We start from the raw sequence: 26,648 nt of genomic DNA, 5'->3' as shown, positions 1-26,648 counted from the left end.
ACACTGTTTTCAAAAGTGGTTCTTCATAGATGTCTGTGTTTTATTTTCCCACCAAACTAACCAACAGTTTGAACTGGAGTTCAAAATGCCACCTTTACCAGTTAGGTTCTGCTCTTGATGCTCCTTATAACTTAACATTAATGGAAGATTATGATCTGATACTGAAGAAAAACTCTGCACTAACCCTCTGGCATTCAGTCCTGAGTCATTAGGTAGAGATAAGAGTTTAAATGGTTTCACTTAACATGTTAGATATTTGAGACGGCATGTTCAGGGCCTCAAAGGTTCAAGAAACTGGCATGGCAAGAAGCCTTTCATTTCTAGGCTCCTGGTTAATCACATTTTATCATGTGATTAATGTGTTAATCATACAATAAATGGCAACATGCCACACATGCAAGATATTTAAGATGCAATGAAATGCCAAATCATCCATAAATATTCCATTAAATGTGGAACATCTTTGTGGATGCTTTATATCACTCTTAATTTTGAACATGTGGCTTGTAGGTTTCTAGGTATAGTGTGTACTGTCTAGTTGCATGTGCACCCTTTGAATATGCCAGCCTGTGGGGAGCTAACATATTCAAAGGGCAGTGGTGTTGCAGTGGTTTCAATAGTTTTGGGCCCAGAAAATCCAAATAGGTGAGCATCTCCCCAGTGTTGGACTCATGCTGCCCCAGGACCTTAAGAAAAGCAGATGCAGAGTCTGGCTTGGGGGAACTGGTTTCCAGTGCTGGGCTACACAGCTTGCCTTCATATTCCTGGCAGATTGGAGCCTGCCTCAGGGACCATGTTCCAATGGCAGGGTTCCTATGCTGGCAATCGCATGATTGGGATCAGAGGAATCTGGTCCCCAGTCCTAGAAATCATGCATCCTACCATGCATGTCTGGCATTGCAGGATGCACAGATTTGGGGATCAGGCATAAAAGATCTCAGTCATAAAATTATATTAACATCTGCCATGATCCTAGTCACTGATTTTAGCCCAGTTCACCTAGATAATTCAAAGTTTGCATTCTGTTTGCTAGTCTGTATGAAATGAGCTGAAGCGTTTATAGTGCAACTGGCTCCTTTTTTTGCCTTATGTAGAGCACCCAAAACTGAAAAGGCTCAGAGTCCTGTAAATGTTGCCTCTCCAGAAAATTGCAGGGAAACTTGAACTACTTCTGCATGCGCTGTACTAGTTCAGTGGATGACCTGCATGTTACTTGTAACTAACCTTGTTGATTATAATTTGCAGTTTCTTGGAGTAGTGTGTATATTTATTTACTGCTTAACATACAGTAATTTTACTGTTTAAAGTGATTGTGTTCTGAGATCAGAGAAGACCCCTGAATTTTGCCAAAATTCACTACATTTTTACTGATACCACGCCTTGATTTACAGGGTTTCATTGTACATGCAGATGGTTATATAATAGGCTAATTCCCTAAGAAGACTTTTTATCATTATTCACCTAGACAGGAATTCTAGTTGTAGTAAAGCTTAGGCTCGCAAAATTCTGGGCTGATATGTCATTGTATTTTGTGTTTCCATCATCTTTAGTTTCATTGTTCCTTGTGCTGCACACAGCATATTTCTTTTTTTCCAAAGAAGAAAACAAAGGTCCTCTCCTTGAATGCCAAAATTTTTTTTAAAAGCACACCATCTGTCCAGAAAAAGAATTACTGTAGTGATTCCCTCCACTGGGTACATTAAATATACAAATTATTTACTCAATATAATCTTCGTTTTTCTGTTTATTCACAGATGTTGGGGTTGGCACAGGGATGTTTTGACCAAACTCTTCCATATACAAAGGAAAGAGTCCAGTTTGGGAAAAGCATATTTGATTTCCAGGTACATATTATTGTATGTATTAAAAGTGATCTATTTTAATAACCAAGTAGTAATTATCCCAATAGAGGATGTCAGCAATAAATAATATAATTACATAACTGTAGTGCTTTCTGGCTGTATAAGACTTCTCCTCAAAATCTATAAATTGCAGATTCAGAAGAATTTCAGGAGATTCTTCGTTTGGTATGTAAGATATACAGATCTAATGATATATCTGTTTTTACAGATATTTTGTATGCCAAGCAACACTTTAGTTTAATCTGATACTATTGTTTACAATAAAAAGAATAAAGTATGTGCACTACCTTTAAAATAATACGCTAGAATTAGTATCTTTTTTTTGTCCTTGCTATAAATTTGTTTACATCTTTAGGTCATATTATCCCCTAGGTAGGAAAGATATTTTCTCTCTAGACACTGAAAATACTAAAAAAGATAAAAAGAAGCTCAAGAAAGTTTAATGATGATAGTCTGTGCTTTATACAAAGACACTTAGTTCTCTTGAAATCTGTATCTTAAAATGAAACAAGATTATCTAATTTGTTGCAAAAATGATGTATAGGTTAATAAGGAAGATGTATAATTGAAATTACTATAGTGATTTTCTTGTTCAAAGGAAAGTAGGTCTCTGAAAGGAAGGAACATTAGTACTACAGATACTTTATAAAAAATTTAGGAAGCACCCAGAGATTGCTAGGAAATTAGTAGAAATGGGTCCCTTGAAAGGAAATGAATTTTATAATTGCCTTGTAATTGTGTTATTTTGACCTTTACATATTTTTACAAATTTTAGGGAGCACAATAGTATTAATGTTGGGTGAGTAATAATGTGTTTAGAAAGTTTTCAGGGTATTGGGCAGTAAGCTGGATCCTTTAAATGTTCATTGCCAAACAACTTAGTTTTGGAGTCTTTCAAAAAAAATAAGGGGGTTTTCTTTTTTTTAAAGAAAGCACAATATAATTGTAATGTATAATTGGACTGATAAATCATACTTTTGACCTTAACGCTTTTGTTAAGTTACTTTCTTTCTCTTTTTTTAAGTTATGACCAAAAGTGAGAATCTGCTCCACAGGGTAGTAGCTCAGTTCTGACTAATTTTAAGAATATTGTGAAAGTGTGGCTTCTTCCCTGCAGACTGCATTCTTCAATAGGCTGCCAGAAGAGATTTATACTTGGGTGGGATATTGAGGATGGGCTTTTATCCTGCCTTAAATTTTAATGTCTTAGACTGGCTTATGGATGTAGACGTTTTTCTTTCCCCGCCCCTTTCTTTCCCTGTTCTTCTCTATGCCCGTCACATTTCCTTCTGCTCTCTTGTTCTCTCGTCCTTCCATAAACACCAGTCTCCTTCTGCCACTTTCAAAGCTCTCCATGCTAAAAGAGATAGTATAGCTACTGCTACTCAGTACACTGGCATCACATTTTACTGCATTTAACCTGTCAGAGGAGAAGAGAGGAGAGAGATACCTTTCCTCTCTGAGATGTAAACACATCTCTCCCAAAGTAAACGAACAACTCCTGTCGTCTTCCTACCAGACAGTGTCTGGAATGAATAATAGGTCTATTTTATATTTCAAACATTTTTTAATCATTTGAAGCTTGATAGAGCACATACACATGAGAACAACTAAGTAAAGCATGGCCCACTGTTGCTACAGGTAATCAAAGAGAAGGAAATGAAAACGAGGAGAAAACAAAACATGGCAATTTACCTTTCCAAGGCACAGATCACACTATGCAGCACAATTCCTCACATTCCTCACCTGATCTAATGTATGTGGTATCAGTACATGAGCTTTCTTCAGCCTGATCTAGGAAAAGAGAACTCCAGTGAGCACCAAATAACTTAAGCCATCTTCAGCTGGAGAATGTAGATTTGAGTCTTTTGAAAAGCAAAATAAGTAATTTTTTGCCAGAAGCTGATATTGGTTTTAAACTTGAGTTATCTAGGAATAATATGTTGAATGTTTCTTTGATAAGTTCCATGTAATTTGGGAGACTGGTTATTACAGGGAATGCAACATCAAATATCTCAAGTGGCCACTCAACTGGAAGCTGCCAGGTTGTTGACTTACAATGCCACCCGACTTGCAGAAACTGGAAAGCCATTCATAAAAGAGGCAAGCATGGCCAAATACTATACTGCAGAGGTAACTCTTTATTTTTTTTAATTGAGGAAGTGTTCTTCACTTTGTTTTAAACATTGATTGATTACTGAATGCATTTCTTTTTTAAATTACTTACTTTTAAAATCTGTGAATGTGTTCTCCTTGTTTCTAGCTTGCAGTTTTCAAAGTGACGAGGAAGAGGACAACTGAATGAAAAAGCAACATAAACTCCCTAAATAAGATATCAAAAACCCAAACAGCAGCACTTAAAAAACAAGTGCATTGTTATGGTCAAGTTCAAGGGTTGGCAGTCTATTGCCCATGGATACATGGGATCCAGCCTGCAGAAGTGGGGCTTTGGAGGCATTGGGCTTTGACTATTGGTATTCACTCCATACTGCTGCAGCAGCAACCGCTGGCTGCAGCTGGGTCTTTGCACCTATTCACACACCCATTTCTGACCCAGGGTTAGTTGTTTTGGCCCACATTTGGAAAAGGTTGCCTATTCCTGGTCAAGTTGGTTATACCGATATTCACATACAGAGAAGGAAAATACCATTACCACAGGTTTATTAATCACTGTGGCGATATGAGATGGGGGAATTTAATTTGAGATCATAAAGGCATCTCTTGCAGTTCTCCCAGTCAGAACAAGAATGCCAAAATAAGATCTAAAAATGCCTGCAGGCAAATGCAGAATCACTTCCTTTTCACGTTAATTGCTGTTTTGACTATACTGGAAGTCTCTTACCTGAGAGGTAATAGGAAAGTACAGCTATTGAAAATAACTGTGACTTCTTGATGTTATGCAGAGAGAGAAATGAAAATGATCTTTATGTTTGAGCACAAATAACATTCTTACAAGTAACACTTCCATAATGTATATGGGTTACATGTCAGAAATACTAATCTTTCCTTTTCCCTCCAGTTGTTCTCATTATTGCTTTATTTCTGAAAACGGATACAAAGCTGAAATTTACTCATGTCTTGGCAAAGGTGTATTATGAAATGGTAATTGTGAAATTCATTTTGTATAGGTTGCAACATTGACAACTAGTAAATGTATTGAATGGATGGGTGGAGTAGGATTCACAAAAGATTACCCAGTTGAAAAGTATTACCGAGACTGCAAGATTGGTAAGTAGAAATTTCTTCCTGAATGCATAAAACAGAATTTAAGATTGGTTTTGTTTATAGATTTAGGTTTGAATGAGATGATAGCAACTTGATAAAGATGTTTTCCTCTTAGATTAATATAGTTACTCAGGTCTGATGGTGATAAGAGTCATACAAGTATGAAGCAAGTCAGTCCATCCTATTTAATTCAGTGTAAATATGGATAAACACTTCACCTTATTTAATGAGAACATTATTAAGATTCAAAAAAATCAAAGGTACCATTTTTGCAATTGGGTGAAGTTGGCACATTAGGAGGCTAAGGCCATGTTCAAATTGCAAGCCTACCATACCCACCATCAGCGCACCCTCCCTCACGCTGTGCTGCTACCCATGGGCTCCCTGCTGCACTAAAATGAAGTGTAGCTGCCTCTATGCTGCACTAATTAGCACTGCTGAGTGACAGTGCTAGTTAACCTACCCCATACTAATTAGCCCTCCCACAGTGCTATACAGATGTAGTTATATTCCCCATACTTCAGGAGAGAGAATTTGCAGCGCAGTTCTAAGCATTTGGGGGTACTGCTGCTGGGTGTAGTCTAGATATGACCTAAGTTTGCATTTTCAATATAACTTCTCCTTTTGGAAGTCTAAGAAGATTTTTTATTTGGTAATTGCTTTCAATTTTGCTGTTTGGTTTTAAATTTTAATTGCTGATATTCATTGTAAATATTTTATATTTGTATTTGAAACATGGGATTTGAAATTCAGGAAAATGCCTTACCCTCAATAATAGCTAGATGCTTCATGGTTGTAATCAACAGCAAAATATTTTAATAGTTTATGTGAATGACACATTTTTGTACATACAAATGCACCCCTGCCCCCCAAATTTAGCTGCTGGAAATTGCAGTGCACATTATAAGTGAGGAAATATGGTAATAGTAGTTTCTGCCTCAGCAGGTGTGGGGGTGTAACACTGGCTGCAGACATTTTCTTTTTTCTCCAGCATGCTGCAAAAGCTACTACTCAGTTACTAACTGTTCCTTACCAGTATTTTCAAAGGAGAATCTCTCTTTCTTCATTTTAGCTCTCAAAAACAAAGTGCATATATTATTCAGGGCTGTGTTGTACACAAGAAAATACAATATTAGCTCAGATTCTGGTTACTGTATACTAAGTCTTTTGCTTTACAATTATAGAGCTCTAATTGGGTCATTAAAGCAAGGTCTTAAACCACTGTTAATTTGCTAACTTGAGTTTTATGTCCTTTGATTTGTTTCAGGCACAATATATGAAGGGACTTCGAATATCCAGTTGAGCACCATTGCAAAATGTATCGCTCAAGAATACTGAAAACCCCAAGGAGCTCTTGATTATTTTAGGGCTGATTTCACTGAAAATTAGAATCAGCATGTCTCAGTGGTGAAATGGTACATTAATTTCCAAATTGTGGGTTAAAAATGCCTGATCATTGAATTTACTTCTTAATATGCTTCTAAAATAATGAAATCATTTAAATGATTGGACTGTTTCAGATTCAAGAAGCATGTCTTGGTTCTGGCAAAAATAAATGAACAATGAAACGAGAGGCCAAATCTTTGGCTTAATTTCACAGTACAAATGGCACTTACCATGATCTCAGCAAGGCAACTGAAGATTTTCCCCCAGCACAGAAGAATTATGGTTTGATATAAAAATTGTGGGTTGCTACCTGTTTTCCTTCAGTGGCATGTGACAGGGGAAATGACAAGTATGTAGGCATGGCAGGATACATCTGTGGAGTTCAGTACTCCTTCCTGTTTGGTGGAGCATTTTGTCTGGGACTGCTTCAATTGGGGTAATTCTGAGAGCAGCCCTTAGCTTGTTCTGAATTGTATCTGGGCAGCTTGGCCCTGCCAGGCCCAGTTGGGGATATTGAAAGGTGATTAATAGCCACCTGCTAGCCTATCCTCTTCTTAGCTATTAAGGATTTTAATCTAAGAGGCTATTTATATCTCCCTCTTTTAAAAGTTAAAAGTTAAAATCTTTGTAAAATGTGTTAAAGAATCATTCATTTATATAATGAACAGATTAAGTGAAATTTTGCAGAACTATTAGGGCTTTTTGCAAAGGACAGAGAGATAAGGTAGTTAATAGGAAAGCTGTAGGAATACTTATCACTTATGATCCCTTCTATGTTCCATGCTCAGAATTAATGTTTCCCAAACATTAATTCTTATAACCTTCCTGAAGGAAGGTGCTATCAGTTTCTAGACGGGGGAGACTCACTTGTAGAAATTGAAGTAGCTTAACGAATAGGGACGTTTGTATCTCTTATGTCCCAATGATACAAAGGCTGAAAAGCCTGAATCACAATTTTTCCCATTTGTTGTGTAGCAACGTTCAGGTTCCTGGTTAGTGTACCCTGATGGGCCTTTTTCCCTCAGAAGATTCTTCAGTGATCAGAGAACTAATAAATGTAGATATCACAAGAATCAAGAGGTTGAAAACTGAGCAACTGAGAGTGATTTTGAACTGTTTACCAGTTTAATGGAAGATAAGCCTTTGTTTAAAATTCAGAATTGAAATGAAGTTTGAGAGTCCTCCCATTGTCCTCCAGCAGAAACAGAGCAGGGCAGATTTAGCCTTCTTGTTACCCATTTTCCAGTATATAAAGAAATAAAAAATGCACAGTGCCATTTTTATTTTTTTTTAATTTTAGAGGTCTCTTTGTTTAAATATTTTTTTTACTTTTGCTAAGCCAGAAAAGGAGATCACAGCAGTGATTTTAAAATTTGATACTTCCTTAGTGCCAATCATGTGCTTCTGCTGTGTACCATTCCTCCCTCTATGGTTGTGTCTCTTCCTACTTGCCAACAAATGCTTAATAAATAAAGGTGACACTTGTCCCATTGCTGAACAGTATGAGCAGCTCAGTATTATTTGATCAGTGATTTTGGGCTGTTTGTAGGTTCATTTTCAGTTGAATTCAAAGAAAGTTCAATCAGAATTAAGCCTCATATTCAATGTACCAATTATCTTGATTTACTCCACTTCAGCTAGCTCAAACAAGACTAGCCACATTGCAAATCACCTGAGCTAGATAGAATGGTTTGAAAAGCAGCTGAGGAGCTGTCCCAGCTTGTGCTCTACTCTCCAATTTCATCCTCAGTCTTTCACTAGTTTAAGTCAGCAGCATTCAAGCTTCAGCCTGTATCCCCTGACTAGGGACAGAAATTACACACAAACCAGTTTAAGTGATCAGAAACTAGTTTAAACCTGTAAAAGAACAGAAGTTCAGTGCACATAAACCAGTTTCAAAATGGCTGAAACTGGTTTAAGATAAACCTGATTGAATGTAGTATTAGACTTAATTGATTTAGGTCAAACCAATTTATGAAACTTCTGCCCCTGACCCCTTCCTGATTCAAGTTAAATCAGAGTCCCCCAGCATCCCAACGTGCTTTGCAGTCCTGGGCTGTACTGTCTGCCTGAGAGAGCAGGACTGGCCCCGCCCCTCTAATCCCTAGCCGGAGCAGTGAGGGCTGGCTCACTGACCTCATTGGCTGGCTCACTGCCCCCCCACACCCCAGGCAAAGCCTTGCAGACTGCTCTGAATTGCATTCTGCCGTTAACACTAGGGAATAGTCTCAGCATTAAAATGCTCCTGATGCCGCCCTGTGCCAGGGGCTCCTTTGAGTGTTGTGGAGTTGGCTTTTATGCCTGTCAACAGTCTGCTATTTTGGGACTGGAACTCAGTCCTGCTTTTTACCCCGTTAAGCTGTTGTAAAGTGCTGCAATGCTCCTGCGGATTCCCCTTTTTGTGCCTTTAGCCAGCCCATGCAAGCAATTGCAATGAAACTGCATCTTTAGGAACAAAATGCTATCTTTGGCTTTCTTGAACAGGAAAACACAAATATTGAGATTGTATACAAGTGCCTGTAGTTTTTTCTCTAAATATAGCATTGGAATCTTGCATCTGTTTTATATTCTCTTAACCTCTCATTTTAAATCATGCCTCAGAACTACACATTTTGTAAATTTAACTGGGGTGTAAATAAAAAAGTTTTGATCATGCCTTTGTGCACTTCTATTCTGATTCTTCTTAAAGCTCTGAGGTAAGTATCAATTAAGGAAAACATTACATTGACAGTATTCAATCGCAGTATTTTATATGATGTCTTCTGTAGTTGTTTTTTCTTTCATATTTTTCTTCTGTTTTGTATCGAGATGATATGCTGCTTCTGTAAAATTACTTGTTATACTTAAGAAAATTAAAAAGAAATGTTTGTTTTTATAGGAAAATTGTATGAAATATAAAACTGTTGACTGTTTTTTTTAAAAGAAACTCATTTTTTGATGTATAGATGGAGGCTATAATGTGAACAAATAATGCTGAACTTGCGGTATTTATAGGATACTAGCCAATTGCCCGTCAAGAATGATGGGGGTGGTGGGCAGAGGCCCATGTCCGGCCCCCGACACCCCCTCTGCCCTCCAGGTCTATCCCTGCTCCCCTGTCTGCCTCCCCCTCTCCCCCCGCCGGAGTCCTGCAGAGGTCCGTGGTTGTGTTAGGTTTGGCTACGAATTTTCTTGAGTTAGTCTGGTAGTCTGACAAGTTTGCACATGTTGAGATGGAGACCTTAAAAAAAAAAAGTCAATAGCTAAGCACTGACGTTGCTTCCAACACTGTAAAGCCTATTTGTGAAGTAGGAAGAGTCCTATTATCATATTAGCCTTGTTCCCTACGATGCTAACTTCAGTAGTTGCTCAAACATCATCTTCATGGTTAATTCTTTTCATAAGCTTACACTTATTTAGTTGCTTTTACTGCAAAAGAACTAACAATATGTCTTCAAAATCTGTAGCCTTTTTTAGAGAGGGCACCAGACTCAGAACATAAGCAGGCCCAATACAACCTTTCTATGGAAAAATAACCTTCTAGCTATTCTTAATTAATAAAACATCCAAGATGGGCAGAAAACAAGTATGATACTTTCTTCTAAATGTTATTTTTAAGCCATTCTAGAACAGAGTATGTTTTGAACACCATTGCCTAGATAATGTGAAGTTTTATGCAAACGTAACAAAAAGAAATTACAAGAACAATTTCAGTAAAGAAGCCAATTCTACAACTATTTGGTATAAAATGACTCAGGTATATAGAAACAGATATTTTCTCTAAAGTAAACATTTTTCCAATCACTTTTGTTAACTGACACACAAGTATGTCACTAATATCAGACAACATATCTCCTGAAATTGCCACTGGGTCAGTACAACCCAGAGGCAATTTCAAGAAGAAAAGATGAAAGGTGTGGGTGAGATGAGAGAACAAAACCATGTACATGATGATCAGCCCTGCTTAAATAACAAGTTTTATATTGAGCTGAATACTATTCAATCTGTCCATTGGCTGAACATTTATGTTAAGGTCAGAGTTAAAAAGAACATCTAATGTGCAACCTTATGCTTTTCTAGTCAAGGGAAGCTTTTAAAATTAGTTATTTTAAATGCATTTAAAATTCCTAAAACTATTAGTAATATTTGTATTGTTTTTCCTTTTTATCAGTCATTTTGGATTTAAGTCCTTCTGGTCAGTAGATAATACCTCTGGACTATATATATATAGCATAGATTGTGAAAAGATCAATTTCCAGGTGACTTTTTAAATGCTATTAGATGTGTGCGTGCATGCACACACGTGTTCACACATTTACATACCAGTTCTCTCAATAGCCAAGGAATCAGAACATAAAACCTGCCCTATACTGGGTCAGACTATAGGTCCATCTTACCCAGTATCCTGTGTCACACAGGACTCAGCCACGTGATCACGTTCATATAACACCCAGCAGCTCCCAGTGAGATTCCTTCCCCCATTGGGAGCAAGGGGGAAGGGGTTGCTGTGTGCTGAGCACTTTCAAACATCTGGCCAAATACATCTAAAAGATGCTTGATGAATGAAACAAGGCAGGAGAACAATTGGTGTTTTTCATAATGCTGTCAGACAAGGAAAAAGATCCTAACACTCATCAGGCAGAAAACCTCCAATACAATAATAAAGAAAATCCTTAACTTCCACACCTGCTGTCTTACATAAGGGGGACCATCTGCCCAGGAAATCAGCAGTTATGAACAGAAGTGTGTGTGCCATGCTTTTCTACCCACCAGAACCAAGGGGCTGCTAACATTAATTACTTTAGAATGCTACATTGGCCACTGTTGTTATTTGCATCCGTTAAAAAAAAAATCTATTACAAATCAACAGAGCCCAAGGCTCTCCCGTTCCTGTTTGTTAATGGGAGTGGAGGAGAAACATTTCCTATTAGTGAATCAGTCAAAAGATTCTCAGTCAAAAGAACAAGGTTTAGCTGCTTTTGATCCTGTCGATGGTGGGGAGGTGTTGTTGTGCAGTGTGTTTCATGTGTAGCAGGAGTGGATTCCTTCTCTGGAGATGAACCAGAGGGTTATAGTGAGTGAATGCTTATCTGGCTCAGGGTTGAAAGGGTATTAATATCTCCCTTGTATTACGTATATATGAGGCCAGATAAAGAAGCAGAACATTTCTTAGGTTTTTCCCACAGCTGTGCACCTGCAACACTGCTGAAAAAATGGATGTCGATTTTCTTTGTATTAGTGAAATAGTTCTCAAAACCTTTTGGACTCGCGGCACCTTTCACTGGACTTGAGGCACCTCCATAACTTTTGTGAATTGAATGGTGTCCAATTTCAAAAGCTAGTTTATTACAGAGCTTATCTCCTTGTGGGACAGTGGTTGGGAATCAGGAGAGCAGAAAGGAGACTCAGCCTAAGCCTGAGCTGCAGCACCTTGGTTGAGAATCACTGAGAAAAGAGAGGGACATGCTGCATTCTGGCTGCGATATGTGCACTGTGTGCTTCATATGTAGAACTTGTCTCTAGTATTTTGAACCAAATGACGTGGCTGCTCAGTTTTTGATGAATCTGGAAGAGTTCGCTGCTTAGAGAACTAGCTGGCTGAAGCACCAGCCACATAAAAGCAGTGAAAGTGGTTTAGAGAAATAACTGGAAGAAGAATTACACCTTTATTTGATGGGATGTTGCCTGCTTTTTGTTATGAAGTTTTAGTTAACGATTCCTTTTGAATCAAGACTGATTCTGGGTATCCATATAGCAATGAAGTTGAAGATTAAGTTTTCTTTTTCATTTGTATTTATTAAAGAGCCTAATCTGTGCTTTTAGAGGGAAACATTTCAACTAACTTTGGTCTTTACTAAGTCAGGTTATTGTATGTAGGTTCAAGACCACTCCAACTTGAGTTAACAGGCAGCTTAGTGATTCTTGAGCAGAGACTAGGAATCAGTTTATGTACTGATTACTAAATACCTATCTACTTTAGATAGTACTGGCATTCAGTTTATTGTTGGATGCTATTCAGGCTAATGATTTGGACCTACAAAACATTTGGAAGTCCTGTGTATTTTAGAAACCAGCCCCTTTACTTAATGTGTTACTTTGATATACAAAATCAGTGGGGCCTTTTAAAGCAGCCTCAAGATTTGTATATAATTGAAAATCTCTAGACCAGAATTCACTTCTCTTCCTTCATGCTACAAAACCTGTTGGCCTGTCCAGTCAAAAAAGGTTCATAGCTATACTGAAAAGTGTGAGTTTTAATCAATATAATTAATCGGAAGACTGCCTAGCCACCTTTACTTCAGTTTAGCTCCAGTCTATTAGAATCAGTTATACTAAACCTCAATAAACTGGAATTTGTATAACTTCCATTACATTGGATTAAAAAACAATTTCCATTTGATGCATCTGATGTAGAGCAGGCCTGAATTTAACTGCTAGTTTTCAGGGCCTAATACAGGCATGTATACACACAATGCAGGCATTTTTACATGTGCTCTGGGAGTATACAGGCACCTTGACTCCAGCTTTTCTTGCAGGGGTGAGTTAAATGGAAAAGGTGTTCAGTTTTTACTGACCTGGAAGAGGGTGCTTGCAAGGTTTTTGTGACATTATCTATGGAGGTTTCTGTTGAATGTGTTGAAATTGTGTGTGGAGCTGTTGTGATGGGCATAAATCAGAAACTGAAATAAAAAACTAGACTTAAGGGCACTTGTCTCATTTTTAGGACACAGAAAGTGGAGAACATGAGGGCTTGTTTAGATGCAGAAATTGCATTGGATAAACACAGGGTAAATGTGCTATTTTTGTGTGTACAAGCTAAACTGATAAAATCCTGCTATAAACTGGTATAAGTGTTTGTACACAAAGTTGTACCAATTTATACTTTCAAATAAGCGATGGCTTATGTGTAGACCTCCTCTCTGTCAAACTGTAAAGGAAGATATTCAGAGAATAGTTTGGGAGTTAAACATGTCTAGGATTGAAGTAGCACATCAGTAAGTTTTATATAACTCATTTGGTTTATTTTGGCTGTTAAGTTTACTGTTGGGATTTAGCCAGGTCTTTCTAGTGCCAAAGTTTGAGCTGTGTGTTTTTGAGAAAACGTGCAGAGAGATGTTGGACATTGTGTTTACTTTGAAGGTAGAAGATATCTATCTGCCAATTGTGGTATGTGTACCAAATGTTTCATCCAGAACCGAGGCAAAACACTTTTCAGTGAAACATATTCTTTAATCGTAAACTTGAAAATGTTTCATGATTGCACGTTATGTACCAGTAGATGGTTATCTGCATGCTGTTATATCCTTTAATATCCTTGTTTTCTCAGTTATGAAGAACGTCCTATATTCCTTTTATATGACTTTGAAGAAAACAAACCGACGGCCTTTTCACTTTGTCTTTTTTTTTAACCCTCTTTTGGTTTTCCCTCTCTCAAGGCAGAGAAGAGACTTTTATGATGCTCTCTAAAGTGTTTAATCAAGGCAGATGTTAAATGACTAATTTTTATGGTTGACTGGACTTCTGTTATTCAGACAAATATTTGACATTAGATATATTTTTTCACATTTTTTCAGTGTTATTAATTACCAATTCTAATGCACCGTAGAGTGTAGGTCCTATGTTATACAGTGCCCAGTGTGTTAGTTTTACAAACCGGGCTTTGACTGTTGGGATTAGAACTTCACAGTTACCCTCCAGTACGATGTTAATATATCTTGTTGCTGTTGATTAGAAAATGGATTTGTTACCTGTTTGAAATAGTCCTGGGCTACAAAAAAACCCATCGTTTTTGTTATCTAACTCTTCAGGGCAGTGGCATTGTCTACTTGTCTTCATACAGCACCTAGCACATTGAGCCTTTGATTCTGATCCAAAACTTTAGGCACTGCCATGTTATAAATCAGGGGTGGCCTACCCATGGCACATGCCACAAGTGGCACACACAGCTGCTTAGTTTGGCGCACTGCAGATCTGGCAAAAAGCAAGGAGAACAATGCAGGTAAAACAGATTGGAGAGAGCAGAGCAATGGATCAGGCAGAGTAAGGGAAGCAGTGACACTCAGGGAGGGGGCACACTGGCCAAAGAGGCTGTTCTCCACTGTTATGGGTAATAAGCTTCAATATCTTTTAGATGGTTCAATTTCTGAAGGAAACATCCTCTGGAAATGTCATACAGAAAACTTCTCTCTCCTGCCCTCTACTGAATCACACCTATTTCTTGATTGTAATACATTTGTTCTATGCCAGGACAGTTACCCCACATATTAAAAAAGAGGAAGTAAAGAACCATTTATCCATTTCTAGTGGAGGAAAATGTTAAATAAGCAAAATAATTATGCAAATTGGAATTTGGCAAGGTAATGTGGTTAATAGGGCTGTGTGAAGCTTCAGGTGCTGATTTGATTCAGAGGAGATTCAGTGGTTGAATCTCTAAATCTGAATCGAATCAGGAGACCAGTTAAAAGGTTAGAATCAATTCAAAGCTGTCCAAATCGATTCAGAAATTATTTGGAGAGCTTCAGAGATTCAGACATTCCCCACTCGCTGCTGCAGAGAACTAGACCCGGACTTCATGCTAGTAAGTAAAAGGTAAGAGGTGGAGGTGAAAGAGGAGGGAGAGGACCATGGGGGGGACCGCCGCCAGGCCCCATCCCCTGCCTGCTCCCCCAGCCCCTCTGAGTGCCCTCCAACCCCCGCCTACTCTCTCAGCCCACCCCCACATGGCTGCCCCACCCAGCCGCAGCTCCTGGCTCTTTAAAAAAAAAAAAAAAAAAAGGCCCTGCACTCACCAGCTGCTGCCAGGTGGAGGCATGATCCCCAATGCCCCACACTGCATGGGGGGGCTCTGCCATGAGTCCGCATTCCCCACACACTCTCCCAGCCCCCCTGCCCATGGCTGCCATGCCAGGGGCTGCCCGGCCTGGGGGGACTGCCCTGCCAAGGCCCTAGCTCCGGGTTCTTTAGAAGAAAAAAAAAAAGCCCTGCATGCACCAGCTGCAGCAGCAGCCTAGGGGCTTCTGGGGGCTTGTAGCATGGCCCTCCATGCAGTGTGGAGCAGTGGGGATCACCCCCCACCTGGTAGGAGCTGGTGAGTGGTGATTTTTTTTGTTTTTTTTAAGAGCCAGGATCTGGGGCTGGGCAGGGCAGCCATGAGCAGGGCTGGGAGAGTGGGTGGGAGCCTTGTGGCAGAGCCTCCCATGCAGCATGGGACAGTGGGGGGCAGCTAGGATTGCTCCCTGTCTGGCAGGAGCTGGTGAGTGGGGGCTTTTTTTTGGTTTTGGGTTTTTTTTTTAAAGAGCCGGGAGCTGGGGATGGGAGCTTGTGACAGAGCCCCCCCACACAGTGCTGGGCAGTGGAGAGCAACAGGGGTTGCCCCTCCCCCCCACCATCTCGCAAGAGCTGGTGTTTTGGGGGGGGGGTTGCTTTTTTTTTTTAACAAGCCAGGAGCTGGGGCTGGGTGGCGCAGTCACTGATGGGGCTGGGAGAGCGGGATGGGGACGGGGCCTGTCTGATTCAGAGATTTGGCCAATTCAGCAGCAAATTAATCTAATCAGATTCAGCCAAATTGATTCAGGACAGTGATTTGAATCACCAAATCAAATCACTGTCCCCTGAATCAGCCGAATCCTAAGTGAATACTAGCCACTTTGCACAAGCCTAGTGGTTAACAGGATTGTTAAGGGAAAGAATCCATGGGATTTATTTTTAATTGTTAAAAGCAACTAGGGCATGCTGGGGCCTTTTTGTTCAGAGGGTAGCTTATTTGCCAGATCATCAGTCCCAAATGCTTGCTCATCCAAACACTGTTCCGAACCTTACTCTGCTTAGTTTGCCACTTGATGAGATCACAAGTGAGATGGATGCTTGGACCTGGCAGGGACTGATAGGAGAATGTGACTCTCTCACATAGTGACCTTGCTATATATTCAGCTAGTATAGGAAACAAATTATTACATACTAGCAGAACCCTGCTTTCTTCAGCAGAGGGCAGTGGTACACATACACATGTATTGATTATAGATAGTCCCTCACAGACTACACTGTAAGGCTTGGTGTATCCAGTTATGCCGGAACAGGAGGTGCCTTGCTATTCAGGAGATTTCTGCCCTGGCTTGGTTCCCTCTTTCCTTGGGTGCCGAGGTACATTGAGTGATATGTACACAAGAAGTTTCCCTCAACTCACCCACCACGCCTTGATCTTAAGTAGAAAGGAGGGTCCTGAGATGGTACATGGGTCATGGACCCACTCATGTCGTTGGCACTTTTTGGGGCTCCTCCTTCCCTATATCCCATCCACTTTCCTACTGAAGCCTGATTGACATCAATGTTTCTGGCCCTAGGCAGACATGACCTGATGCCTCTGATTTCCTTGGAATTTGGGATAACGCCAGACCCGTAAGCAGTTCTGGGGCTCTGGAACTCACCTTCAAGGGTCTTCAATTAGGCTCACCTTAACCCAGGTATCATACGGATTTTCATAAATTAACACAGTCTGAAATTCATTTATCAGGTTCAAAACTAACTCATGATGAGTAACAGCTGGGTGTTTGTCCCCGATTAATTCCTGGACATTCAGCCGCCCTGGCTTCTATTAATTTACATGCCCAACTCAAATATTCCGAGCCTTACTTGCTTCTTAAACTGAGACTGTTATCCACATCTCAATGGCCTCTGGCCTTTCAAATTAATATTGACTGCTTCTTCAAAGAATGAAAAGCTTAAAGGACATATAATGACTATGCCATGCTCGAACACTAGGCCACAGCCACTGTTGAACTCACGTGCTCTCTATTGCAGTGTCAGGGTGCCAGGGCCCATGAGGAGTCCTTCAGACAGTCCTGGATTTCCAGGTTGCTGGATAAACCTCCGGGTTTCCAGACTGGAGAACCGGCTCAGTTTCTTATCACTCTTGCTGTTCTGGAGTTGCGTACACCGCCTCTAGTATTTAAAAGAGTTTAACTCAGGAGTGTGATGCTATCAGTCAATGTGTAGTTACAAATATATGCAAGTATCATGTCCTTCAGCTTAATGGCCTAGAAATGTAATTCACGGAGCAGGAAAAAGAATATGCAATCTTTAGCTTAAATATCACAGGTCTCTACTAAATGAGTAAAAGGAATCTCTGTTGACAACAGAACTGAGTGAATAATTTCCAATTAATATTTTATCTGATCAATTTATCTTCTTCCTGCTCAAAGAATGACTATGACGAGTTCACAATGTCCTTAAATTCAGCCCTAAACCCCTGTGAGACTTCCTTTTCATGTCCTACTTCTGTGGATCAAGGGTTCAGGTCTCAAAATTCACATTTCCAGCTGTCCTGTATAGCTGGGTTTTTTACTTCCCCAATATGCTGAGCTTGTAAGTACTTCTCGCATAAACCTTTACTTTGTACACTTTGACATTCAGTTTCTGTAAATAATTGAAAGCCTTCTTTCGAGAATATTTATGCCTGCTTATGTATCATGGGAGCAAACACAAAAAGGGCCTAAGCATGGCCAAAACAAATTTATTTAAAAGGTTCAATTATTTGCAAAATATTTTTACAGTATTTCCCCAAGCATTATTGCTATGATTTTAACCTTATCTCAGGCTGGCCACTAGAGGGCCAACCATTTCCAAACTGATTCCCTGAGGCAGAGGGCAGAGTCCTAGCGGACTCCAAGATGAACATGAGTCGGCAGTGTGACGAAGCCATCAAAAAAGCCAATGGCACTTTATCGTGCATCAGCAGATGCATGACGAATAGGTCCAAGGAGGTGATACTTCCCCTCTATTGGGCGCTGGTCAGACCGCAGTTGGAGTACTGCGTGCAATTCTGGGCACCGCACTTCAAGAAGGATGCGGATAACCTGGAGAGGGTCCAGAGAAGGGCCACTCGTATGGTTAAGGGCTTGCAGGCCAAGCCCTACGAGGAGAGACTAGAGAAACTGGACCTTTTCAGCCTCCGCAAGAGAAGGTTGAGAGGCGACCTTGTGGCTGCCTATAAGTTCATCACGGGGGCACAGAAGAGAATTGGTGAGGATTTACTCACCAAGGCGCCCCCGCGGGTTACAAGAAATAATGGCCACAAGCTAGCAGAGAGCAGATTTAGATTGGACATTAGGAAGAACTTCTTCACAGTTCGAGTGGCCAAGGTCTGGAATGGGCTCCCAAGGGAGGTGGTGCTCTCCCCTACCCTGGGGGTCTTCAAGAGGAGGTTAGATGAGTATCTAGCTGGGGTCATCTAGACCCAGCACTCTTTCCTGCCTATGCAGGGGTTTGGACTCGATGATCTATTGAGGTCCCTTCCGACCCTAACATCTATGAATCTATGAATCTAGGAGCATAGGCATACATGTTCCAAGATGAGGGATGCTCAACCTGGGGTGCAGGTGCTCCAAGTGACATGGGCAGCTTCTGTTCATGGCATGCAGCACACTGGGGAGGGGACAGGCAGTAGAGTGGCAGATGGGGCAGGGAACAGAAAGCAGAGTAGCAGATCAGGAGGAGATGGCACTTGGGGAGGGTGTGGGGCTTATTTGTGGCATGCCTGTCAAAAAGGTTGGCCCCCACTGACCTAAGTTATGCACACATGCAACAAATTCCAGGTACCAAAATAGATAAAATACAGTAGAAGACCTTCTCCTTCTAGAAATAAGTGCATTCATTTTTCTTCCCAGTGATGGCTTTTCTTAAGTTTCACAAACATTTTGTGTTCTCTTAGAGTAACTTTACTAACCAAAAGTTTCAATTGCAACCTGTGTTTTCCACTTCACTTTTGGGACTGTAGAGCATAGCAAGACCAGATTACAAAATTCGTTTTGGGGGCCTGAAAGGAAAGAAAGAGCAGGAGAGAGTTTGGGCTATTTTTGAAGACTCTGCAGTTTCTCAAAAACTGATCTTTTATATCATGAGTTGTTCAGTTATTCCTTTAAATTCAGTTGTTTCCAAGATCAGTTTGTCAGGTTATGGCAGTCTGATAAACCTACAAATATTAACATGTTGCGGAAAACCATAAATGGGCCAAATCTTGAGGAGTACTGAAGGCTTGGTTAACAGAGTCCAGAACTCTACATCTAGATAAGATATTGGAGTACTATGAACATTAATGACATTCATCAGTAAGTAACTGCATGATCAACAGCATAAAAAAAATCTTTTGTCATGCATTTTTCCATTTATACATGGCATTCTTTCAAGATTTCTCCTTTTTTAAAAGCCATGATTTTTATACCAACTTTTTTGGATCAGCACCATGCAATGTAACTATTAACTTAAGGAGGTGACATCTAATATATCGTCCTAAGAGAGAGATTTTCCACTGCTCCAGGATTGTGCCATATTCAGAATTAAATTTTCCAGAATTAGTTACATGCCCCAAAAATCTGCTTATAATTAACAAAATGTGTGGCCTACTTTTACAGCTGTCCCTTTTAAAAATGGCATTATAATAAAGCCTAAATAGATAACTTGAGTAATTTTAAAAAGGTACTGGCCTTGTCTCTCTCCTAAACTGGTTGATTTATGGGCTGTTTGCAGTTTTTGAGAACACAAAACAATTAATTTATGTGTGAAAAGAACAGTGAATTAATCCTAGAGAGCCCTGGAGCCTTTAAAGACCTGAATCATATGTTGAGCTCGTTTAAAACTTGCATAAGAAATTAATGTAGAATAAAGCCCTTTAATTTGAAAAGTGCATCTATAGTAGCTGTCCCTAGGATATCTTCTGGATCATTATTCAGAAAGGTTAAGGAGGACTTTATTTTTTTTCTTATATTCAGTATGTATTTTCCAGTTACAGCTCAACATGGTGCATTTCAACTTGTAAAGAAAGAGAGATTTAAAAAAGAAACAGGGAGCTTTTTATTCACCTTCCACTTAATTTCCTTGCTGCCATGCCAGTCCCAGCTTAATGAATGTAATTGCTACCTTTGATGAAAATACTATTATCAAGATCACACATTACATTGGAAAACAGTTTTTCTTTAAACACAGCTACAGCAGTCTCTAATTATGCATGTAACAAGTGGCTCTTGCACAAAAGATCATGTTGTCTACAATTGCTAGGAACTGGAGCAAGGCAAATTTGAACAAAGGACAGATTAGATTTGCTCCATGCTCCACAAAGCCCATTCCCCTGATTAATTTCCTGCAAAAACTAAAACAATTCTCTCTTAAAAGAAACTAACCCTCATCTCCAGAATGATCCATATGCCATTTGTGTCAATCTATATGATGATAATGGCTGCAGATTTAAATTATTAACTATTAAAGGTACTAAATAGGAAAGTTCTTTTATAAACTTACCTTTTCATATGCAAATAAGCAGGATGAGGTCTTAAGGAATAATGAACAAAAAAAGAAACTGACTTTTTGGTAGAAATCAGGAGCCAGAAAGCATCCTATTAACTCAGAGTCCGCATTATACTTGTACAATCCAATTATTTTGTCAGTTTATTTTATAATGTATATTTTGCACATAGAAATCCAAGTGTAATGATCATGCTTTCTGGCTTCTTGGGAATGCACATTTCATGACTGCTTCTTCTAGTTCTGCAGAGAGGAGAGCTTTCCCTAAATAAATTCATTTAATCTTTCAAACAAATACAATGCTATCAACTAACCAGTTAAAACAAGAGTATAACATCTATTTATTTTTCATTCCATGGACCAGACCAGCCTTTGGAAGCAAAATCATACTTCAGAACAAGCAAATGTGCAATGAGAACATAATAAATTATCCCTGCTATTATTGATTAATTTGGGAGCTTTAAGACCTCAGTTAATTGTTATTACTGGTATGTATTTGTCATAGTACTATAACACCTAGGAGCCCTAGTCATGACACAGGACTCCATTGTGCTGGGTGCTGTAGCAACACAAGACAATGAGATAGTCCCAGCATCTAAGACCTTACAACTTAAGCCTAAGAAAATAGGTGGATCTAGGCAGATATTTTTACTTTCTATCATTTTGTAGTAAAATTGGTAGTCAAAAGTAGTGAAATTCTATGATGAATCCAATCCTGTATACTAGGGCTGTGCAAAGCTTTGGTCCCTGATTCGATTCGGCATAGATATGGCCCAATTCAGTGGCTGAATCTCCAAATCCAAATCGAATCAGGAGACCCTTTAATCTCTCCAAATCAAATTGGAATCCTCCCAAACGATTTGGAGAGATTCAGAAAGATTTGGTGATTCAGACATGGACACAGCTTTAAATGTTTTTTCTACATACCTCAAAGTACCAGGAGGCTGGTGAATGCTGAGATGCTGGGGCAGATGGAGTGTCCCACAGGAGCACAGGGAGCACCCCCATGCTCCTATGGGATGCTCCATCCACCCCAGCATCACCGTGTGCGCAAGCTGCACCTGGTACCTTGAGGTATGCAGAAAAAATATTTAAAGCTGTGTCTATGGCTAAATCGCTGAGGCCATGTGTACATGAAATGGGGGCCCTAAATTGAAGCAGTGGGTTTTAAAAAACACAGCTTCAATTTAGGGTTGATTATACCCCTGTGTCATGCACCCACCCCACTGACTTACCTGCCTCTCTGGCAGGGAGGGGAGGGCAAGCTGCCAGCAGGCAAAGTGGTCCCTGGGCAGCAGTGGAGCTGGTGCTTCCCTCCGCTCCAGCGGCGGCACCCGCCAGGCAGCGCCCGCCCACAGGCACCTGGCTCGGGTAGTCCCAGGGGGCACCGCAGCCATGGAAGGAAGTGCCAGCCCCCCACACAGCTCAGGCAGGCAGACAGGCTCTGGGTGGGGGGAAAAGAAAGATCAGGGTTGCCACTTATCTTGGGCAGGTGCTGCTTTCCCGGGCTGCTGCCAGGCTGCTGGCAAGGCTTCCTGCAGAGCCACGGAGCTGCACAGAGCCTGGTGCTTTGCTCCATGGCTGTAGGGGCAGCAAACTAAAACCCCGCAAAAGAGTTTTAGTTTGTTGCACCCCAAATCATTTAAGGCGCATTACGCTGCCAATTTCCTACAGTGGCAGGAATTAATGTGCAATACGCAGCTGAGGCATGCAAACACTGACACAATTAAAGCAGCACAAAAGCATTTAACCCACTTTAAAGCGTTGTGCATACACGCCTTTTGTTTTGTCCACACACGGCCTGATTCTCCAAATCAGCATCAAATCTTCAGATTCAGATTTGGCTGAATCGAATCGGGGACAGTGATCCAAATCAAAAAATCAAATTACTGTCCCCAATTCAATCTGAATCCAAATCGAATATGGCCCGTTTTGAACACCTCTACTGTACGCAGTTACCCATGTGAACAGTGGCAATGATGAACATGTAGTCAACAGAATTGCTCCTGTGACTCAAGGGCAGCCGCGTGAGAATCATTTTGGCAAACTTGGTCCTAAAGTCCTGGCCGTATACTTTTCTGATTTTCCTCTCCTGGATGGAATCAGAACCACTGACGGTGGCATGGATCCCTTTGAAGTACTAACAACTGAAAGAGACTTTTCTTTGGTAAAGACTCGTGCTTTTAGAGGAGGAGGATTTTGAACCATGTTCCCACTGCCATTAAACTCTAAGCAGCGACTGCACACCATGTAATGACATATGTGTAGTTCTCAAAGGGTCGTGGATTTGTCACAAAGACTACAAAGAAACAATGAATGCTCAAGGGTTCTCTTGTGTAGTTCTACAGGAGCTAAGACTTACCCAGCACTAAAACAGGTAGTCTCAAACTTTTCTGTGCAATAAGCTTATCAAAGAGATGAGACACTGAGGTCCTTTGTATCATTTTTAAATAAATAGTGAAATATAGTTTAATGAGATTGTTTAATGAGATACATGTGGTATTTCTGGCTTTTTAAAGGCACTAGGACATTGCTGAGAAACCACCAACCTTCATTACTATTTTCTGAATTCCCCTTTTGTGCACATAAAGCATTTTCCCTTCCACTGATCTGCAATATATTTTAGTGCACTATTTATGTATGTCAACAATATTCAGTGCACTGTCTTGTAATTTCTAGCCTACATCTATACTAGGCTGAATTACTCTAGTCTGTCGCTCTGTACCTGATAAAATATGTGATATTGCCTCTACACTAGAAGGACCACATGATTCAACATAAATTAGCACAAAACTATTAGATGCAGTATGAGAAAAGGTTCTAAGCGTGCTATTGTACAGTGAATAATAAAAGATTTTTCATTTGTAAAGGTAAGCTTTTCCCTAGAGTTGCAAATATAACAGTAAGTGACTGCAACAATGAATCCTCATTACAGCACTGTTCTGATGAAGTCGGTTGATGCCTACAAAAGCTCATGCTTCTCTAAACCAGTTAGCCTCTGAGGTGCCACCCTGTTCTGCCTTCTGCCTGACTTCAGATTAACATAGCTATCTACCTCTCTACATAGTTTCTGCACCTGTCCAAAAAATGAGACATTTACAGTCCTTCTCTTCTGTGGGACTAAACCTCCAAGATATTAAGCTCTCCAACTTCTACTCACGATGCAGGAAGTTAAAATGACACACATCCATGATCAGGCCCCATGTGCATGCATTAAAATCGGGCTTCTACAGCATATGTTTCAGCAAGTAGTATAGTTGCAAGTCCTTAGTATGGACAGGCAAAGGCACTATCAGTTGTGGCTTGCCCCAGCATATTCTATCACTGCTTGGATCATATCATGGCTTAGCAGCTTTTCCTTTGTGATGAGTTTCCATTCATGCAGCGATACGAACCAGTGGTCTTATGTGAATCACCAGAGCAGGCAAGACCTAATACTGAGAAGTCTAGTGCACTACCACAATCTTTTCCTTGACTGAATTTGTTTCCCTTTCTTCCCTACTTCATGCCCATCCTGGGCTCAGATCTTCCACTTTATTAACTTACACGCTTTCATGGATCACAGTCAGATCTTGAATGCTGCTTTTTTAAAATACAAATTGGATCTATAATTAAGCAGATAATAGGCATTTAAACAATAATGTTGATTGAAACAGGATTACTGGAGTGTTTTAATATTGGCAAATTTAGGTGGAGAGTAGGAGCCACACTTCAAACTGCTCTTTGCTAACCCAGGACCTCTTATAGGGCAGAACAGGGTTTTGGAGATCAGAGAGGGAACATTTTGGTTTGGTGATTGCTTTCCACCTTTAAGATGGAAAGCTCCCTTCCCCTGGATGCATTGTCTCCCACTATTCTGCACCCCAGTTGGCTTCCTATTGTTCACACATTGCTGCTGCTATAGCCATAGGCGCCGACTCTGTGAGTGCTCTGGGGCTCAAGCACCCACTGAAAAAAATTAGCAGGAGCTCAGCACCTATGAGCCATGGCCAAGACATTTAAAAAACCAAAACCAAAAAATTCACTTGACCAGAAGGAGCAGCACATTACTTCAACCCAGCTCTGCAGCATCTGTAAAGATTGGGCACTTCAGTGGGGCTTTTTGGTGCTTTTAGCTAGAGCTGATACAATCAGCTATTAGATAAATACCAAAAAAAGCCCCACTCAAGCACCCAATCTTTACAGATGCTGCAGAGCTGGGTAGAAGTAATGTGCTGCCTCTTCTGGGTATGTGCAGGGCTCGGCACAGGAATGCACCAAGTTAAATTAAAGCGCTGTTTTGGGGAGGGGGGGGGGTTAATGTCTGCAAGCACCCATTGGCAAAAACCAAAGTTGGCGCCTATGGCTGGTGCACTTTTTAGCTGTTTCTATGTGTGTGCCACTACTAGTCACCTTTTGTCCCGAAGCCTTATGTATCATTCCCTGCCCCCAAGTGTCTAGTCAGTTGTCTCAAACCTGTTTATACTCGTTGTGGTTTTTAGCAGGGCAGTCACCTTTCTCTGAGGAATCTTGCCAGTGACTGCCATCTCTCTAGGACCCCTTCTAACTATCAGGGCTGCCCATCTCCTCTTATGTACTGTAGCATCCTTTTATGTCTTCTGTTGCTTCCTTTAGCTCCTGGACCTGGCTCCATAAAACCTCAAATTTACCCTAGCCACTTTCTCCATTGCCTTTGCTACCTTATCACTCCCTGCTTGCCACTCCTTATTTGGCTACTGGAGCCTCCTATCATGGGCCAGAACTTTCTCCAAGTTCCTTTGATCCTCTGGTCTGTCAGGTAAGAGAAAGTCAAGACGTTTTTCTCACTTGGGACCTTGACACTTAGGAAAGCCTTGCCCTAGGACTAACCTTTTAATAGAGACTCTGAATACCTACCTGCAAAGCCTTGCACTAGCCAGGTATCTGGTTTAGCTCCCTTCTGTTTCCCTCAGGATGGTATATGAGGCCATGGGATAGTAAACAAGCTCCCCATGCTATGTTCCTTGAGAGGGGAAATTCTTAGGGAATAATTCCAAGAAGTAATAATATGAAGTTGCTGTTTAAAGATGTTCTTTGGCAGGACATGGACAAGTAGGGGAGCAGAGGAAGAAAGGAGGCAGGATAAAGAACCAAATACTATTATCAATGGGCTTTGTTGTTTTGCCACCCCTTTCCTTACTTGTGATCCAAGCAGTGAATTCACACTGATGGTTTTTAGGCAAATTGTCTCCTTATTCATAAGCATTCTCCTCAGTTTGGGCTTTTTATAGTTGAGTCTTGACTTGCTTCTTCACAACCAGCAGTGATGTCCTCCATGGCAGCAGGGGGCAGAGACATGTAGCACAGCCACAGGTAGCCCTCCAGGCAGTGACATAGGTTGCACAGCAGCCCAGGCTTGTCCCCCGCATTATTGTAGCTCATGGTCCTGTACCAGAAGCACAGGTGTGCCTACAGCACCATGAGGATCAGCAGCAGAGCTCAGTGGGTTGGGCACCCCGTGGCCCACGCAAACAGCTCATTGTGCATCGCCTAGGGCAGGCACATCAGGGGCATGCTCAGGGCACAGTGGCAGCATGGTGGGGGGCTGGGCCCAGGGCACCTCCCTGGAGAGGCCCCCAGCAGAGAGAGCAGAGCTACAGGCAGCTCCTCATCCCAGTTGTCCAGGAACCCCATGCCCCCTAAGCCCAGGTACTGTGGGCTGGGTGGCAGTACAGCAGAGTGGTTGGCTTGCAGGAGGAGAGGGGGGCAACAGGATCTGGCCCATGGCAGCAGGTGCTGCCAAGAGCCTGGCCTGTCCCACCCTGGGAACAGGTCAGGGAAGCAGGCTGCCTGTGGCTAGCACCCAGCAGCCCACTGGCTCCTGGGGACCACATGGGGAGGCGGGGCTCCACTGGCAGCCATCTGGGCCCAGGCCTTCCTGACCAA

General features: G+C 41.0%; 1 protein-coding gene across 2 annotated transcripts in view; it reads left to right on the top strand.

Annotated features, from left to right (window-relative positions):
• The window catches only part of ACADSB (acyl-CoA dehydrogenase short/branched chain), a 46,633-nt gene extending 37,505 nt beyond the window's left edge, over positions 1 to 9,128 (top strand). For both annotated transcript variants that reach the window (XM_014600940.3, XM_019482844.2), the window contains exons 8-11: positions 1,755 to 1,844; positions 3,858 to 3,995; positions 4,991 to 5,090; positions 6,355 to 9,128. In XM_014600940.3, coding sequence (XP_014456426.1) covers positions 1,755 to 1,844; positions 3,858 to 3,995; positions 4,991 to 5,090; positions 6,355 to 6,425 — 399 coding nt within the window. In that variant the 3' untranslated portion in view covers positions 6,426 to 9,128. The remainder of the gene's footprint in view (positions 1 to 1,754; positions 1,845 to 3,857; positions 3,996 to 4,990; positions 5,091 to 6,354) is intronic.
• Positions 9,129 to 26,648: the final 17,520 nt, after the last annotated feature.

Source organism: Alligator mississippiensis, chromosome 6 (assembly GCF_030867095.1).
Source record: "Alligator mississippiensis isolate rAllMis1 chromosome 6, rAllMis1, whole genome shotgun sequence".
Classification (NCBI taxonomy): Eukaryota; Metazoa; Chordata; order Crocodylia; family Alligatoridae; genus Alligator; species Alligator mississippiensis.
Note: the sequence above shows the minus strand (reverse complement) of the source record. Positions and strands in the feature narration are given on the sequence as shown.